The sequence below is a fragment of the Xyrauchen texanus genome, chromosome 13, assembly GCF_025860055.1.
Source record: "Xyrauchen texanus isolate HMW12.3.18 chromosome 13, RBS_HiC_50CHRs, whole genome shotgun sequence".
NCBI lineage: Eukaryota > Metazoa > Chordata > Actinopteri > Cypriniformes > Catostomidae > Xyrauchen > Xyrauchen texanus.
Window position 1 is genome coordinate 21853503 of NC_068288.1, and position 19142 is coordinate 21872644.

Consider the following 19142-nt stretch of genomic DNA (forward strand, 5'->3'; position numbering starts at 1 on the left):
ACTGAAAAATGTTGCCCCCTTTTATTCTATCATCAGCCACCCTAAGCAATGGGTCCTTTTCCTAACCCACCACATTTGACGCTCTCTCACTCTCTCTTCCCAGTGAAAAAGTAGAGCTGGAGAGGCAGCTCTCAGCACTGCAGCAGCAGTTGGATTGTGTACAAGCAGAGCTGGAAGGCATGAGAAGTTCCTCTCTGGATGTTCAGAGACAGAGAGACCTCCTCAGGCAGCAGAGGGAGGACCTGGAGAGGCAGCTGGCTCGAGAATGTTCTGAATCTGACAGGGGGTACGGTATTGCGAAACCTTAAACCCATGGACTTCTTTTTTGGCCCTTGTTTCCCTGTCCTATTGTTTACAGTTACTATCACTAGCACATGTTGTCCGTAAAGTAGCCTTGAACCAAACCAAAAGTAGTTTTAGTAGTAGTGTTTACAAAATCTATTAAACATGGAGATGCATAATGCAATTACTTTACTGGTTAAGGTCAAAGGTAACAAGCCTGTTCATGTTGTGCGTGAATGTGCTGTGAGTTAATATGAATGGCTTTTTATGTGACCTTCAACCTCAAGTCTTCTTTTCACTCAAGATGAAGAAAAACATCTATTTGAGGAGTGTGTTTGCAAAAAAATGTCTGCTGTTTGTGCTAGGGTGTACTGAACATGAGAATGTGTTTTCATGTGTTTCATGTTCCAATAACAACTTTAATTTCATGTTTTGTGTGCACAGTTTTGTTATAAGGCAAATTTTGTTGCTGTTTTCCCATAGTTTACTTTAGTTTTCATATTGATTGTTGTTGTTGTTGTTGTTGTTGTTTATGCTGGCTTATTTTTGTGCTTTGTTATCAAAAAGTATGCATTTATGTGGACATGTTTGTGTGTGTTTTGTCCAGACGACACACTCTGGAGCAGCTAGAGACAAGACACTCTGATGTGCGTAAAGAGTTGGTCACACTAAAGGAGGCTCTGAGTCAGCTTACTTTACAGAAAGAGGTTCTAGAGGATGAAAAGAGCAGTCTTGCACAGGCTCTCTCTAGGGTACTGCACACACAAACATATACATAAACTCATTCAACCACCCACTTACTCCTTCACTCATCCACTCACTCAGTGACTCGCTTGTTTATTCACTCACACCCTCCTTCTATCACATTAACTCAATCATTTACAGGTGAAACTCGAAAAATTAGAATATCGTGCAAAAGTTCATTAATTTCAGTAATTCAACATAAAAGGTGAAACTAATATATTATATAGACTCATTACAAGCAAAGTAAGATATTTCAAGCCTTTATTTGATATAATTTTGATGATTATGGCTTACAGCTTATGAAAACCCCAAATTCAGAATCTCAGAAAATTAGAATATTACATGAAATCAATAAAAAAAAAGGATTTTAAATACAGAAATGTCGGCCCTCTGAAAAGTATAATCATGCATATGTGCTCAGTACTTGGTTTGGGGCCCTTTTGCATTAATTACTGCCTCAGTGCGGCGTGGCATGGATGCTATCAGCCTGTGGCACTGCTGAGGTGTTATGGAAGACCAAGATGCTTCAATAGCGGCCTTCAGCTCTTCTGCATTGTTTGGTCTCATGTCTCTCATCTTTCTCTTGGCAATGCCCCATAGATTCTCTATGGGGTTCAGGTCAGGCGAGTTTGCTAGCCAATCAAGCACAGTAATACCATGGTCATTGAACCAGGTTTTGGTACTTTTGGCAGTGTGGGCAGGTGCCAAGTCCTGCTGGAAAATGAAGTCAGCATCTCCATAAAGCTTGTCTGCTGAAGGAAGCATGAAGTGCTCTAAAATGTCCCGGTAGACGGCTGCGTTGACTCTGGACTTAATAAAGCACAGTGGACCAACACCAGCCGATGACATGGCTCCCCAAACCAACACAGACTGTGGAAACTTCACACTGGACTTCAAGCATCTTGGATTGTGTGCCTCTCCATTCTTCCTCCAGACTCTGGGACCTTGGTTTCCAAATGAGATGCAAAATTTGCTCTCATCAGAAAAGAGAACTTTGGACCACTGAGCAACAGACCAGTTCTTTTTTTCTTTAGCCCAGGTAAGACGTTTGACATTTGAAGCACATGTCCAGGACCCGTCTGTGTGTGGTGGCTCTTGATGCCGTAACTCCAGCCTCAGTCCACTCCTTGTGAAGCTCCCCCACACATTTGAATGGCCTTTTCCTGACAATCCTCTCCAGGCTACGGTCATCCCTGCTGCTTGTGCACCTTTTTCTTCCACACTTTTCCCTTCCACTTAACTTTCTATTAATGTGCTTTGATACAGCACTTTGAGAACATCCAACTTCTTTTGCAATTTCCTTTTGAGGCTTTCCCTCCTTGTGGAGGGTGTCAGTGATGGTTTTCTGCACAACTGTCAGGTCAGCAGTCTTCCCCATGATTGTGAATTCAACTGAACCAGACTGAGAGACCATTTAAAGGCTCAGGAACCCTTTGCAGGTGTTTTGGATTAATTAGCTGATTAGAGTGTGACACTTTGAGCCTACAATACTGAACCTTTTCACAATATTCTAATTTTCTGAGATTCTGAATTTGGGGTTTTCATAAGCTGTAAGCCATAATCATCAAAATTATATCAAATAAAGGCTTGAAATATCTTACTTTGCTTGTAATGAGTCTATATAATATATTAGTTTCACCTTTTAAGTTGAATTACTGAAATTAATGAACTTTTGCACGATATTCTAATTTTTCGAGTTTCACCTGTATACACTCTCCCAAACCACACACTCACTCATTCAACTTCTTCCTCACTTGTTCACTCCCTCACTCACTTTCTCCCTTGCCCACTATTTAATTCACTCGTTCAATCACCCATGGCATTGTCCTTCATAACACCTGATCTAAGTCTGTGTTCAGTAAATACTATTTGAATGTGAATTACACCCAGTCATAAAAAAATTTTATGCAGATTATTTTGCATTATTTATAAACTGAGTAAACAGAATATTCTTTCCTGTCAAAAGTCCAACTCAGTTGCTGAATTACTGGAAACTCAGTTTACTCTCTGACCTTGGGTGAGTTATGTAGCTCTGCCTTTTGAAGTGGTTGATATGCGCCATGCAATAGTGCCTAGGTAAGATTTTTCACCACTTGCTCTGCCTGTAACCTATAGCTATTCCACACTTCCACAGTTCTACCATAGGTCATTCTGGGGACAAAATGTAAACTCCATTGCTCTTAACCAGATCTGCAAACACATTTTACCCAGACTGCTGATTACAAAATAAATGGTGGTTATGTGAAATCTAAAGATGGTATGTTGCCAAACTCCCCAATGATGTTTGTACTGCCTCCCTTTAGGTAGAGGCCCTGAATGCTGAACAGGAACTGGCACTCACCAAATTGCAAAGCAAGGATGCAGGGCTACAGGACTCCCTGGCCAAGATGGGAGCCCTGAGTGAGGGATTGGCAAAAGATAAGGTTGAACTGAACCGTCTTCTCCTACAGGTCAGGATCATGGAAATGATGTGTGCATTGTACTTATACTCATTATATATTCTTTTATATTTAATTTGCCAATATTCATTAGTTTATTGCAAAATACCTTTTGAAAGACACTTAAAAAAAGTGTTCGCATCTGCAAACTTACATATGTATTCCACACTTGTTCCACACGGTCTAGTGTTACAATCATCATTTCAATGAACCATAGAGAAACTGTGCTTCACCTATGGACCTTATTTTGAGTAGTGCCATTTTTTATCTTTTGACAGATATAAAAATTAGGCTGTGAGGAATAGAAAAACAGTCTGTTCAATTGGTTGTTCTTTTGTTAAAATTGGTGTTAATTTTTCAGATGACAAAAAATCAAAAAGATGCCTTTCCAATACGTTTTTAAAAGTGAAAAAGAAAACAACAACTGGATAACCAGAGTTGTGAATATATGGTCTAGGACTTTTATATGAGTGAATGTACAATTTGTAAATCTGTCCCTCACAGCCTAATTTTTATCCATGTAAAAATCAGTATGCCGTCTACCTTGATTACGTTCTGTTGTGATTTGCTTTATTAAACAAGTGAAAAAGTTATTAAGGATTTGAAACACTAATGGTTAAAAGTGCACTCAATAAATTTTGTTTGCCAACCTAGCTGCGTATATGCAACATTATTCAAACATGGAATTTCTCAGTTACCAATGCCATCATAGAAATCTTTTTTGGTGTCTGCAAGTGAAAGCATCCATTTACAGAAGATTATTAAAATAAAGTGAGTCATATTTAGCTGGTCATGTGATAAAGCCACTTTTTTCTATTTGATATAACTTAGAGCAGGGGTCCTCAGTAAAATAATCACTAGTCAATCTCGATAGCAGGTCAAAAGGGAGAGAGAATAGAGAGAGAAAAGACACAAATAACAAAAAATATTAAAGATTGAATTTTTATTTCCTCGCTTCTGTAGCCGCAGGCTATTTGACTGACAGGCTGCCTATGTTTGTTTGCGCTTTACATGCGTGTGTGCTCCGAGAGTGCTCTCGCTAATGCGGATACACGCCTAAATGCTCAAATACACTGTCCATCTTGGAGAGGTATAAATGTAAATACAGTCTGTAATATCTAAAGCGACCGTTAAGAGTGGGACATAATGGGATTTGTATCAAAATATCAGACTTGAAGTACTATAAATGTAACCTAATAGACCAGCCACTGATAAGTATGTTGTTAATATTAATCAAGCAAGAAAACAAATAAACCACTCATTGCTCTTGGCTGATACATTTTAATATCTTTAAAAATTATGAATGGAATATAATCCAAAGAATGGAAGTAGCTAGCAGTTTTATGTTACATTTAATTTAATTCAAATGTTTACTTGAATAATTGATAGCCTACTGCTGTTAATTTGTTTTTTAAAACTGTTAATAAAAGCATTGTTTGTTTGTTTTTTTATTTTTTTATTGTTTTTATTTTTTTCTATTTATTGCTTTATTTTTTTTACTCATTTGTTTCTTTGTTCTTATTTGATTACAGACTGTTGACTTGTCTTGAGTAATTACTTGATAACTTGAAACAATGCTTACGGGAGTCACGTGACGTAGAGGTTCGTACGTGTGAGCGACGAGTTCTGCGCACTTTGCTAGTTTTGATGATTTTAATGTCATAAACTGTTGAGATTCGACACATCCTGATCCTTAACTGTTCTAGGAAGACAATATGTCAAAGAATTCAAAGTCCTCAGATTATGGAGACATTAAAAGAAACTTACGTGCTCAAGCTGATGTCCATGAGCAGCAGGCCGCAAGCCAGGGAGCCAATTTGACCAGAGAGGTGAGGGAAATTCAGAGAGTATTGTTGAACATGTCGGTAATGCTGACAATGGTTGTTGCTAACTTGGAGGATCTTGCTATAATATGTTGATTGATCACTGCCATGGAGACAAAATTCTCTGGGATGGTTACAAGTGTGGGGGATGTCAAGAAACGGATCGATTATCTAGAGTCATCGGAGAGGGAATTAGCTGCTAATCCACTAGTGACCAAGGTGGATTTAGAGCATGTCTGGGAAAATTTGGTGGACTTGGAGAATTGTAACCAGCAGAATAACATCTGAATTGTTTGAATTCCTGAGGACAAAGAAGGTCGGGACATGGTGCAATTCCTGGACGGGCTCTTCCCTTGTCACTTGACGCTCGATATAACAGGCCATAAACTGGAAATCGAACGAGCTCACAGGGTTCTGGCTTGGTGATCCGCTGAGGGGGACAGGCCCTGATCAATTCTGGCCACATTTCTGAGCTCATTCGATAAAAATCATGTGTTACACAAGGCAAGGAGTAAAGGAAGGCTTTCTTGGAAGAATCACGGCATTTTATTTTTCTCAGACTTTGTGAATTTGACAATACGTGATCGATTCAAGGAATGCAAGATACTATTACATCAATGGAAGGTCGCTTTTGCACTGATATTCCCGGCCAAATTGAGAATAGATGCTCAGGATGGCCACAAAATATTTACATGTCGCCAGCAAGTGATGTCCTTCATAAAGTCAATGGACTGAGTAAGTTATTTTGTGGTATTCAAGTTGCAATAAAGTGGACCGACTCACTGAACATTCCCTTGACCATCCGAGGAAACGGAGCGCCTATTTTGTTTCTTTTTGTGCTGTTTCCGCCTAGTGGCTGGAGTTGTTTTGTGTAGTAGCACGCCTTTGGGACAGTGTTGTGGATGAATCTGCACGTTCTTTGTGCCTATGCCTCCTATTGGTTGGAGTTTGTTTTGTGGTGTATTTCTTGCAGGACATTGGAGTGACTGGGTCATTTGTTGCACTAATGTAGCAGTGAATGAGCCGGCTCACTGAACATTCTTTTGACTGCCCAAGGAAAACACCTTCGGGACAGTTATGTGGATGAAACTACACATTCTTTGTGTTTACTCCCCCTATTGGCTGGAGTTTGTTTCATAGATTATCTTATGGTGTGTAATTCTGTCTCACAAAATTTGTATAGAAACACCAGACTTGAGCAATCCGATGGCAAAGTTGTCGTGGGGGCTCTCGTTGCCATACATGGACTGTTTAAGTTTAGATGGATGGATGCCAGTTGGTGCTGTCGTGTGTGGGGTTAACGCGCACATTTTCTTTTTTCTGTTTGGTTCAGGGGGAAGTTTGGGTTTGATTGTTGCACTACTGTTGGAATGTGGTCTTTATCATTTTATTTTTGACACACAATACAATTTTTTCTAATATGTCAAAATGTCAAATGTTAATACACGTGGAATGTGAATGGGTTGGTGCACCCCATAAAAAGAAGGAAGGTTATTTCTCTTCTTAAACGTAAGAAATATGATATAGTGTTTCTTCAAGAAACGCATATTTCCACACAGGAAGCTGAAAAATTTGGGAAGATATGGGTTGGACATGTTTTCTTTAGTGCTGGCTCAAGTAAGAGCAGGGGAGTCATTACACTGATAAGTAAGCATCTACAATTCAAATGTCTCAAACAGATTAAAGATAAATTAAGTGGCAAAGGTTGATTTTGGCTAATATTTACGCACCTAACACTGATGATCATGGCTTTTTTTATAGATCTTGAAGGGCTATTGCAAGCCGCTGGGACCCCTTATGATATAATTTTGGGAGGAGACTTTAATCTATTGATGGACTCAGTCCTTGATCATAGTGAAGCAAATGTGTGTAAGACCCCTTGAGCAATATATACGCTTCACAGGATGTGTAAAAATCTTGGTCTAACAGATATTTTGAAACTTTTGAACCAATCTGGTAGGGACTATAAATATTTTTTCATCAGTCAAAAGATTTTGTCAAATATGTTTAGTGCCCTTTTGTATAAACTGTGTAAAGGTCTAAGGGTGGTTTTCCTGCTTGTGACCACGATGTGATACAGTAAGAGAAATTAGAAAAAATCATATACTTTAGGAGCATCTATTGAAAGTTGATTCCATATAAATGTAACATTTCTTATGTTAAATGTAACTACACTAACCATTTTTTTATATGCTTTTCAAATGTCAAATGTCAAAAGAGATCTTGATCTCTATAATTCCACGTCTTCGTCTAATCAGAATCAGAATCAGCTTTATTGCCAAGTATGCTTACACATACAAGGAATTTGTCTTGGTGACAGGAGCTTCAAGTGTACAACAATACAAACAATACCAAAAACAGCAGCAAGACATAGGTAATTAAAACAAAAAAGAATAAAAAATAAATAATTATACATATACGTACATACACTCACCTTCATACATACCCACATACACACTCCCTAAACTGATGACTGATTCTTAATAAGGACAAAGATCCAAGGGAGTGTAAGAGTTACCGTCCAATTTCCCTGATTCATCTAGATGTAAAAATATTGTCAAAAATTTTGGCTAACCGATTAAGTAAAGTTATAAAAAGTTACTTAAATATACAGATCAGGTGGGGTTTATTTGGGGCCGCAGCTCTTCTGATAATATTAGGCATACTATCAATATCATGAGGCAATTGCCAGGGGCAAATGGTATGACTCTGGTTGCTGCCATCTCACTTGACACGGAAAAGGTAGAAAGATAGAATGGGATTATCTTTTTAAGATTTTGGAAATATACGGGTAATAATACTTTTATTGGATGGATTAAGTTACTTTATAGACTCCTGGTAGCGGCAGTACAAAAAAAAATTATTAATTTCATATTATTTGTCTCTCGATAGGGGCATCCGGTAGGGTTGCCCTCTTTCCCCATTATTGCTCTGTCTTGCCCTGGAACCATTAGCAGCCGCGAAAGATGATTTAACAGAGGTGGTGGTGGAAGGTATGGCGCATTAACTTTTTCTTTATGCTGATGATATTTTATTATTCGTCTCCAACCCCATTAGATCTATGCCTTGCCTTCCAGTGGCCCAAACAGGGCATTATGTATTTGGGCATTTTATTCCCAACACATTTGTGTGATTTAGTTAGGGTTAATTTTGACCCCTTAACTCTTTCCCCACCAAACACGGAATTTTCCGGGTTTTATGAAAAAAACGCTTCCCCGCCAAACACAGAATTTTCCGGGTATCCGTGTTTTAGGTGGTATACGGTAAGGAAGACCCGCGCGCATGTTTTGAAAGAGTACGCAACTCTTTGATCAAAGAAACAGACTGCGATCGTCTCAAACGTGAAGTGGAACACCATACTAATACTAAAGCACTTGTTTGATAAAAATGCCTTTTTCTCAGCTTTTTGTCCGAAATGTTGTTTTTGACAAAACCTACCTCTGTTCAAGTGGCAATAAAAAAAGAACAAATGAAGATAAAATAAAATCGTTTTTTTTTTCCTAAAAGCAGAGGCTCAGATCTTTATTGTGATATATAGCATCTTCATACATTCATGGAAGAAAATATTCTGCGGGCCATTAAAGTTTAGCGAAAATCGTCAAAAACCCTGGCGGTGGCTGGCAACTTTTTTTAAAACGCTGGCGGGGAAAGAGTTAATAAAAAGATTTTCGAGCAATGTGGACAGGTGGGCTTCACTACATTATCTATGATTGGGAAGGCTAATGTTATTAAAATGAATTATATTCCAACATTCAACTACCTGCTGCAATCTCTCCCTGTCGATGTCGCCCTCTCTTATTTCAAGCAATTTGATAGCATAGCAAAGTCCTTCATTTTGAATGCTAAGCGTCCCAGTTTACATTTCAATAAGTTACATAGGCCGATTGACAAACGTGGGCTAGGCCTACCCAAGATTTTGTTTTATCATTATGCATTCGGTCTCAGGCATTTGGCTCATTGGTCGCTTTCACCTGAGAGAGCCCCTCACTGGTTTTGTATTGAACAGGAAGTTCTTGCCATATTTCGCCATTGCAAAACCTTTCTATCAAACCAATTTAAGAAGTTAAGTTGCACCGTTATCTCGCATTTGCACTCGTTATGGTCAAAAGTGTCTAGAGTGTTTAATCCTGACATTTTTTTTTATGTTGCCTCAAGCATATGGCTGAACCCCAAATTATGTATTAATAAGTCCTCTTTCTGCTGGTCTTTCTGAGTGGATTCTGAGGGAGGTTAATATGCTCGGTGGCCTATATGAGAGTGGAGTGTTAAGCTTTAACTTCTGTCAAGAGATTATGGGGTAAAGATTTAAACTTGGTATTGGAGGAGGGAGTGTGGGCTAGGATTCTTAAAAATGTTAAGTCTGTATCTAGAGATGCAAGGGTGTGCCTTGTGCAATTCAATATTTTACATAGATTCTATTGGACCCCCTATAGATTGTATTGGCTTGGTCTTAAAGACACACCCACCTGCTGGCAATGCCAATCAAAAGATGGAGACACAACCCATGTTTTTTGGTGGTGTGTTGAGATCCAGGAATTTTGGTTGAAGGTTCAGAGTTTTATGTGTGATGTATTGGGCACTTAAATAAAATTTTGCCCCAGACTCTGTATTTTTGGCGGTGGGGCAGTCATCAATATGGGGGATAAACACATAACAAATTGGTTTCTGACCAGTGTGATGATAGGCAGACAGATCATTTTAATAGTTAGGGTTAAATGTTAATTCAGTGTATATATGTTTTGTTTTTCTTTGTTATATCTACGAATAAATAAAAAATGTTAATCGGAAACAATGCATACATAATTCAAAATAAGTATTATTATTTGTTGTGGTATCAAAACGAGTATAGAGAATAGTCAGATTTCACTACTGACTACATATATATTGTGTATGTTAGATCTTGCTACAATAACATTATGAAAAAGTAGATCTCATTCCATAGAAGTGTGAGCACCCCTGAATTAGAGTTTTCATCTCATGTGAGTGTACATCACTTTAAACATATTTTTTTATATTAACATTTTCTAACATATAAACATATATCCTGCTAGTCACAACCATTTATTTTTATCTTTAAATCTTTTAAAAGATAAGCAATTAGATATCAAATCGCAGAGTGGATCTTTAATATTACTTTGTGCATGCAAACTTACGCATGTATTGCATACTTCTTGGAGAACGCAATACTCCAAGAATTCTAGTGTTACTATCATCATTTTACTAAATCATAGAGAAATTGTGCTTGACCTATTTGCTGACAGGTCGAGGCCGAGAAGGCAGAGCTCGGTGAACGCAGACGGGAGGCAGAGTTAGAGAGAGCGGCAGCCCGGGAGGACCTAGCTCGCCTGCAGCAGGAGCTGTTAGAAATGACAGCGGAGAAGCATGCTCTGGAGTCCTCACACATTCAGCTCCAAGAAGCCAGAGTGACCCAAGATGCAGAGTATAGTTTCCTCCAGAGGGAGAAAAGCATAGCCCTGGAGCAGCACACCCAGGTCAGCCCCTTTCCATCTCACTAAATGACTGGGCGTGTGCCCCATTACCCAGAATGATTCACAGCTCTCAGCTGTGCTCTGATGGGTATTGTTGTTGTCACATTAAACAATCCTGGAAGATCTTGGACCCATCTGCCATGGTACTCAACACCTTCCTCCAGGCGCTCTGAATATGAATCTTGGCCCAAGCATGTGTTATATGAGTTTCAAAGGAATAGAATTGGGGGACGCCAAGGGGATCTCAAGTACAAATGGAGGAGAGAAAGATGGGAGAGATTGATATTACAGACAGGTAATATCACAGTGAGAGAATATGAGTGAGCAAAGCAGTAAATCATAAGCTTGATCTGTCTGCTCACAGCTCTGCTACAGACAGTGTGGAATTTGTCTGCTCTTTCTTTATGCTTAAAGTCATGTTTTACAGTGATGTCACTACTATTAAGCTGTAGTATTTAAATCAACATAAATTACTGGATACTAATGCCATCTCTATTTTCACACAGTTGTAAGGATATACTGCAAAATATTTGTTCACTATTTGCAATGTCACATTATTCTTGTACTTACTGCTTTTTCAGTAGACCTGCTTCGCAATGAAGTGAAGTAAAATTCCTTCTGTTTGCTTGTGAAGAATACAGGCTCAGAGAGGAAAGTTTTAACATTTCAGGAAAATATTCAGACTGCCTGTTGTTCCTAAGATTTGACAGAAATTGACAAACCATCTAATTATTCTATGATTATTATTATTATTGTTATTTTTTTGTGAGTGCATGACTAATTATTTTGGCACTGGATTTTATTTCTATTTCTCCTTTCCTTTACCTCACTACCCCAGTAAGCTAGCCTCAGTTTGAAGGAATAGTTAAAAATACAAATCTGTCAACATTTGCTCATCCTCAAGATCTTCCTAACCCATATGACTTTATTATGCGGAATGTAAAAGAAAAAAAAATATGATTATCCCGGTCCATCTACAGTATTTAATGCATTTGCACTTCACTTTGATGCACCTCAAAACTTAAAAAAAAAAAAAAAAAACACCCAAAATGATCATAATAAGCATTCATAATGCTATGAAAGAAGCTTGTTCACATTGGCTCACTGGAAAACCAGAGTTGTTAAAATTAAATGGGATCTAGGACCTTTAAATTAGTGCATGCCAATTCCCAGACTGTAAGTCTATCCCTCACAGCCTCATTTGTATCTGCATCATAATAAATATGGCGTCTACCTGGTCTAAGGTCTATTGTGGCTTTTGAAACAACTGAAAATTGTATTAAGGATTTGAGACACTAATAGTTAAAGGTGCACTCAGTAAATATTGTATTTAAAATATGCTGACTACCTAGCTGCATAAATGCAGTGTCACCAAAGATGGAAGTTATCAGCTACAGGTGCCATTAAAATAAGCTATTTGCCATCAGTCATCATTAATATATTATGCAAGTGTAAGCACCCCAAGTTCATGCAAGATCTTGTGTTGTTTAGCGCTGATCACTATCAACATCAATTCCACTGAATAATGGACCAGGATATTCATTACAAATTTTTCTTTTTGTGTTCAGCTTAAGAAAGATAGTCATACATGTTTCGATATAAGGGCGAGTCAATTATGACTGAATTTCCATTTCTAGATGAACAATTCCTTTAAATATTTTGCTAAAACCAGAGGCATATGTGAATATTCATATTTGTACTACCATGTATATGTGTTTCGTGCAGGTCAGTAAGCAGAAGAAAGCCCTGCAGGAACACTTGAGTGCATGTCGCAGGGAAGCAGAGCTGAGTGCTGCCTCACTGCAGAGGACTTGCAAAGAGAGAGATGAACTGGCAAGAGACAAAGCCAATCTCTCAGTGCAACTCACCTCAGAGCAACGCAAATCCAAGGGCCTAGCCCAAGACCTCGCTTCTCTGCGGTGAGTCAATGTGTGTTAGTGTTTTACTGCAAGTAGGATTTGATGTATTAATATGTTTATATGGGCTAATTGTTTGTATTTATGTTGGAGTTTGAGGTTGCCAGGCAGAGTAAATCTGTGTGTTTTCAACCTAATGTATTTATTTTTTATGAATTTTTTGAGTAATTATCAATTGGGCTTTTTGAAACATGTTACTTTTCCTAGATTCCCCAAGCCTCATCTGTGAGAGAATCAGCGTGAGGTTAAGCCTGTATTTTGCAGTGTAAATTATCTCCAGAACATCTTGTCTGTCTTAAATGAAGTTAAAACTGATGTGTAAATGTTTCAATGTTAAAATTCTCTGTGGTGCTATTAAATGTTCCTCTGTTTGTTTAAAAGACCCATCATGTCCAACACAGCAACATTGAGCCCTTTTTACATGCACACCAATGCGCTGTTTTTACTCTCAAATATCAGCTTATTTAAAAAATTGGACTTTGCAATAAATCTTCATTTACATGACAATTAAAATAATTGTTATTCTCCATGACTGATGTAAAATTGTGTGGAGGCATACATACAACACATGTGCATGTTGGATATGCTGGGAAGAACAGCGGTTAAAATGTTTACATTCAACACTAAATCGGCGTAATGGGCAAAAATCTTCCCATGTTGATCGGTTTAGTCTTATGATTTACACCTATTAAGGAACGTCATTTAATGCGTTTACATGACCACACACTTTGTTGGCTTATGATGCATAATCGGTGTAAAAACGTGCATGTACACACGCTCATTGACTTGACTAATGGTTCGAGTTTGGTGTGAGACTATCTTTATGTAAAACCAACAGAAGACAGGAGTTGTTTTCTAGAACCTGTTTGAAAACAGATTACATACATTTTCTAGAATATTAGTTGCAGTCCTGCGACTTAATGTGACTTCCATAACTGATGATGGCTGGTCAAACACACTGCACACCAAAACACACAAAGTATACTTACACACATACAGATAAAAACCTCAGTCATGAGTTAGTTGTAGCATTTATAAGTGGTGTTAAATGCAAGCAGTTTAAATATTCTGTGCACTATAACTTTACTGTGCTAACAAACACTAGACCGCTGTTAAACGCAACTCCACACATCCCAACAAAATGATGTTTCATTACACTCCTAGTAAAAACATTCAGTCAGAGAACCGAAAAATTTGTGCATGGCAAATAGTGTTGTAAATATAACACATTTTTATTATTGACAGTTGTTGTATTTAATAAAGATTAGAATACAACAATCATATTGTTTTACTCGCAGACTAAAAGCGTTGGAGTTACCTATGTTATAAACTGATGTGGCTTATTTGTCGAGTTTTTTCATGCAACATTAACATATTAAAATATGAAAAAATGGTTACACATGATTACTTACAGCAGATGCTCCATATCAAAACAAGCCCAAAAAACAACGTTATACAATGCTTAGATCTCAAAATAATCTTGACATAGCACTACTTCTATGCTGTAGAGCGACTGAAGGGAAGTCTTTACTCCTGGGTCCTAATGCATGGGGAATGCAATCTCTGCCATTTTCTCACATGTATCTCTTGTACACAGATGTGACCTATCTTAGTTTGCAACTTTATTAAAAAATACCCAAAGATTATTTTTGCATTTACGTTGTGACGCTAATGTTGCAGAAATTAAAGATGTTCATTAACTACCTAAAACAATCAATTTTCTTTGTTTTCCTCTCTCACCATCTTTTGGTCTCTATATTGTGTGTTCTCTTGCTTTTGTTCTATTCTCAGGGCTGAAAGAGAGTTTCTAGAGTCAGGCCTTTTCGAAGGACAGGAACTGGCCTCATCGCTGGAGGCCAATCGAGCAAGGCTTGAGGGAGATAAAGCTAGTCTACAGCAGGCTAATGAGGCTTTGATGCGTGAGTGTCCCTCCAGGGAGCCTCAACCCCTCTTTCACTGACTTGGCTGAATAAACTGGCCTTTGGGTCCCAGCAATAGCCCACAAGGGCCCCATATTTCAGCCCAGAACTAGGGAACAGCTGAGGTTCTCTCTAGAGCTTAACAAAGTTCCCTCACAGATAACATCCACATTGTGCTATTTATTTGTTGGTGCTGTCACTATATATTGTGCAGTAATGATTCCAGTGAGCATATAATTTCATATCTTTCCAGCATGTTGGAACTCAGTATATCCCTAATGTATATTTGAATTAAGAAGCGTGTTTCTCCCCTATGTTTGTTCTTCCCTTTGCACAGGTGAGCTGTCTAGCATTCAGAGTGAACTAGAGCAACATATGACCCGGGCTTTGCAGGAAAAACAGGCGCTAGAGTTAAAGCTTGCTCAGGCTGAGAGAAACGCACAACAAACCCTCATTACCTCACAACAAAGCCATCAGGAACAACTGCAAACTGAAAGAAAGAACAAGGTATTCATCAGCTTCTTAAGTAGGGATCGTAAATGGGTATCACTGTATATAGAAATAAACTAAATGTAAAGTGCACCAAGCCAAGTGGTCTGACATGTTAAAAATAAGATGCTCGAAAAAAGAAAGAAAAAAGCAAAGGTGCACTGCCCTTCAGATCTATGCACATTGTTAAGTATGTTTCACAGAAGAGGCATTTGTAGGCTTTCATCATTACTGGGGAGTCTGGGGCACATCAAGTACCATGATGTTGTAGGGGGTTCTGGGGGCATGCTCCCCAAGGTTTTTTTTTTCTTTTTCTTTGGCAAAATAGCACTAAAGCATTCCATTCTCTTGATTTTAGCAGCATTATTTGAACATTTGATTTAGTAGTCTACATATATTGTGTAGCATTAATGAAACAATGGACTATAAACATACTGACACCTTTTAAAATTACTCAGCACAAGAAGCTTATCAAAGTTACCATTCTCAAAAGCCTGATGTGGCAGTATCATGGTACAGTGATGGTACAGTATGGTAAAACCTTGGTATTTATATACTATATCATGGTATTTATATGGTGGACTACTCCAAGGAACATGTGCAGTAACCATTGCTTGGTAAGTTTTGGTACTATGTCATCTAATGTGTTGACCGGCCCTGTCCATGAGCTTTTGTGATAGAGTGAACCCAGCATGAAACACATCTCATCAAACACCTTAAGCCTGATTTACAAAATGTAAAAAGAGGACCATTTAAATGAAACAAAGCACCCTTGGTGAACAAAGCCTGCATTTATACTATGAGCTGTGTCGTTTTAAAATGTGTTTGTTGAGGATCACGGAAGGTTGTCAACTTTCAGGATGACACTTCAGTAGGAAGTAATAACAATAATGCAAGTCTTTCTTTCAATGCATCAACGTTTTGATGCAAAACTCTGTGTCTCTTTGTCTTATTGAACTTGTCACAGAGCTGGCTATCGAAATTGTAGATAAAGAGCGTCACATCCAAACCACGCCCATATTTAGTTTTAGCCAATCATCAACATTCTTCGACTAGCTGAGGACTCCTAGGTCAAGAATCACTAAGTTTAAATTAGACTTGTATGCACAATGTGTTCGTTTCAGACATTAAAAAGGAGTACTTCTACAGATTTGGACCTTGACTATCAGTCTGTGAGAGAACTTCGGCAGAAGGATTCTGAATTGATATGCACTAACCGTACATTTTAAAACACTGCTATGGATTTAGAGAGTATGCATTCCAAAGCATATCCAAAATACTCCATGGATCAGCCTATAGATGCTGAACTTCTAACACAAGCACCTGCCCTGTGTGTCTCAGGAACGCATGCGTGCACAGTGGGAGCAGGCAGAGTCGCAGCTGCAAGCTGAGTGCACGGAGCTGCGCATGCAGAATCGCAGAGAGCTGCAGCAGCTGCAGGAAGAACTGGCCAAACTGCAGCAACACTGTACAGACAGCCTGCTGCAGGCCGAGAGTCATAAACAACAGGTGTGTGTGTGTGTGTGTGTGTGTGTGTGTGAGCGTGTATTTATCACTTTGTGGGGACCAAATGTCCCCATAAGGATAGTAAAACCCGAATTTTTTGACCTTGTGGGGACATTTTGTCGGTCCCCATGAGGAAAACAGCTTATAAATCATACTAAATTATGTTTTTTGAAAATGTAAAAATGCAGAAAGTTTTCTGTGAGGGTTAGGTTTAGGGGTAGGGTTAGGTTTAGGGGATAGAATATAAAGTTTGTACAGTATAAAAACCATTATGTCTATGGAAAGTCCCCATAAAACATGGAAACACAACATGTGTGTGTGTGTGTGTGTGTGTGTGTGTGTGTGTGTGTGTGTGTGTGTGTGTGTGTGTGTGTGTTCATATGTCTTTCAGTGGAATGGTTTCAAGAACTTTTCAATCTAATCAAAGGGTGTGTCTGTAGCCCCATATAGCCCTGAAATCTCCTTCGAATGGCATGTGGGAGAGTGTCTTAAAACTGAGTCAAATGTTAATTGGTTGCTCACAGGAGTCAGCTGTTCAACTGCATTTTTATCTTGATTGTCAAATGGAGAAAGAAAAGCAAATGGCATATGGAAAAAGAAAAGCAATAGCAAAATGAAGAAGAAGAAAAGCCAGTGGCAAATGGAAGAAGAAAAGTAACAGGCAAATTCATTTAGAAATGCAATTGACAAATGCTTTTTAAAATGACTAATTAATGTGCAAGTTTTTGGTTACATTTAATTGCATTTTAAACATTAATAAAATACATGATTCATTAATGTACACTTTTATTGTTAAAAGTGTATTATTACTTACATTTTTCAATCAATTAGAAGAATTCACACGTGATAAGTCAAAGAAGCTGTTTTAACCACTCCATGATGATTTAAAGATGTATGCATTAGATTTAGTGCAATTTGTCATATTTTCATTCTGCACTAATGGTGCAAATTCGTTAACACGCTATATGCAGAAATATTATGCACTGGTTACCCTCTGTTATTGTATTTTATAATGACACTGATACTACTGCAAGGATGGGTGTATAAAATAGAGTTAATCATCAGAATATATACAAAAGAATAATGATTAGAGGCATCAATCTTTGGGCAGATGTGTGAATGGCTTTTGTCTGCAGACAGCACATGAGTGAAGCAGCATCTCAAACAATAGAGTGAATAGTCACTTTGTGTAGATTTTATTCCTTTTTTAAAAGTTAATGTTACTGAGAGTTATTTCAATGTTCTATATGATTTTTTTCTCTGTCCACATCATTCATCATGTTCATGACATGATGTATAATGCACTAGCATAGCCAAGGATGGGCCTGGGTGGGCCTGTGCCACCCACTGGTATTCAGGACCACCCAATTATTGTTTTATGCCCCTATTCCACCAACAGCCAATAGCTTGCTGGCCTCGAACCACAAACTGCTAATGTCTGAGGCTGTTAGTCTGGATAATGTCATCATCAAAGCTTTCAACACAACAGCAGCTAAAAAAAAAAAACTAGATCTCTCTTATTAAATTGAAGCTATTGAGATTGTAAAGTCCCGATATGGCGATGAGGCATCGTTCAATTGACGGGCATATTGTATCGCGCAGCGGCTCCAGCCACTTCTAATAAAAATATTTTAAACAAATGGCATGTACAGTATGTGAATTGATTGCAATGAATTGTATTATTTAGGCTATATATTTAAATAACTTCTAACCTCTTCATCAAAACCAGATCGAGTTGACATAAGATGCAATACCTTTCAATGTTAAAATGCTCTCAAAACTCCTAAAACACTAAACTCAATTCACTTTATTTTTTAAGATAAAATAATGTTAATTACAAATATCATATGCATGAATTTATTTTGAATTGTATTTATAATAACTTATTTTTGTTGCAGCTCTTGATGGCAATAAATAAGCTACACAGAAATAAATTATTTTGGATGATAAAATAGGCTCTCAAGACACTTTTTAAACTGAAGCCTCTGTTTGTACGACTAAAATAAAATTATGTTATTTCCAAATGTCATGCTTGAATTTGTTGCTTTGTATTTTTGTAATAACTTAGGGAAACTGTCAGGTGTAGATAGCTCAGAGTATTTTTTCTTTACTTTGGAACCTAATTCCTTTATTCTTAATATCTCTTATCTCGCTATCATAGCAGCGTCATCTGTTCCCCACTTTAATAAGAGTAGAGTTGCGACAGTGACAGGATCAGAGATTTTTAACCATCATTTTCATCCATTTGTTAAAATATTACCAAAATTGTTCCATTCTATGGTTAAAATGTCAATTCAGGGTAAATCCCCATATCTTCTTCTTTTGGCTTCTCCCGTTGGGGTCTCCAAAGCATACCATCCGTGATCTGCATATTTGACTTGGCACAGGTTTTATACCAGATGTCCTTTCTGTCCACAAGTAAGGTTCTAAATGTTATGCATGTAACAAAAAAAACTAAAAAAGTCTCAATGTACTCAAACTTAACTGTTGTTGGTTGATCTTTTAATATCGTTAAAGTAGACAACCGTTAAGTAAA

General features: G+C 37.9%; 1 protein-coding gene across 1 annotated transcript in view; it reads left to right on the plus strand.

Moving 5' to 3' along the window:
* Positions 1–19142, plus strand: part of LOC127653610 (rootletin-like) — a 97825-nt gene that overhangs the window by 51119 nt on the left and 27564 nt on the right. Inside the window, exons 14-21 of the mRNA XM_052140345.1 lie at positions 104–286; positions 890–1034; positions 3330–3476; positions 10549–10779; positions 12502–12695; positions 14484–14611; positions 14949–15118; positions 16442–16609. Of these exons, the coding sequence (XP_051996305.1) occupies positions 104–286; positions 890–1034; positions 3330–3476; positions 10549–10779; positions 12502–12695; positions 14484–14611; positions 14949–15118; positions 16442–16609 (1366 nt within the window). The remainder of the gene's footprint in view (positions 1–103; positions 287–889; positions 1035–3329; positions 3477–10548; positions 10780–12501; positions 12696–14483; positions 14612–14948; positions 15119–16441; positions 16610–19142) is intronic.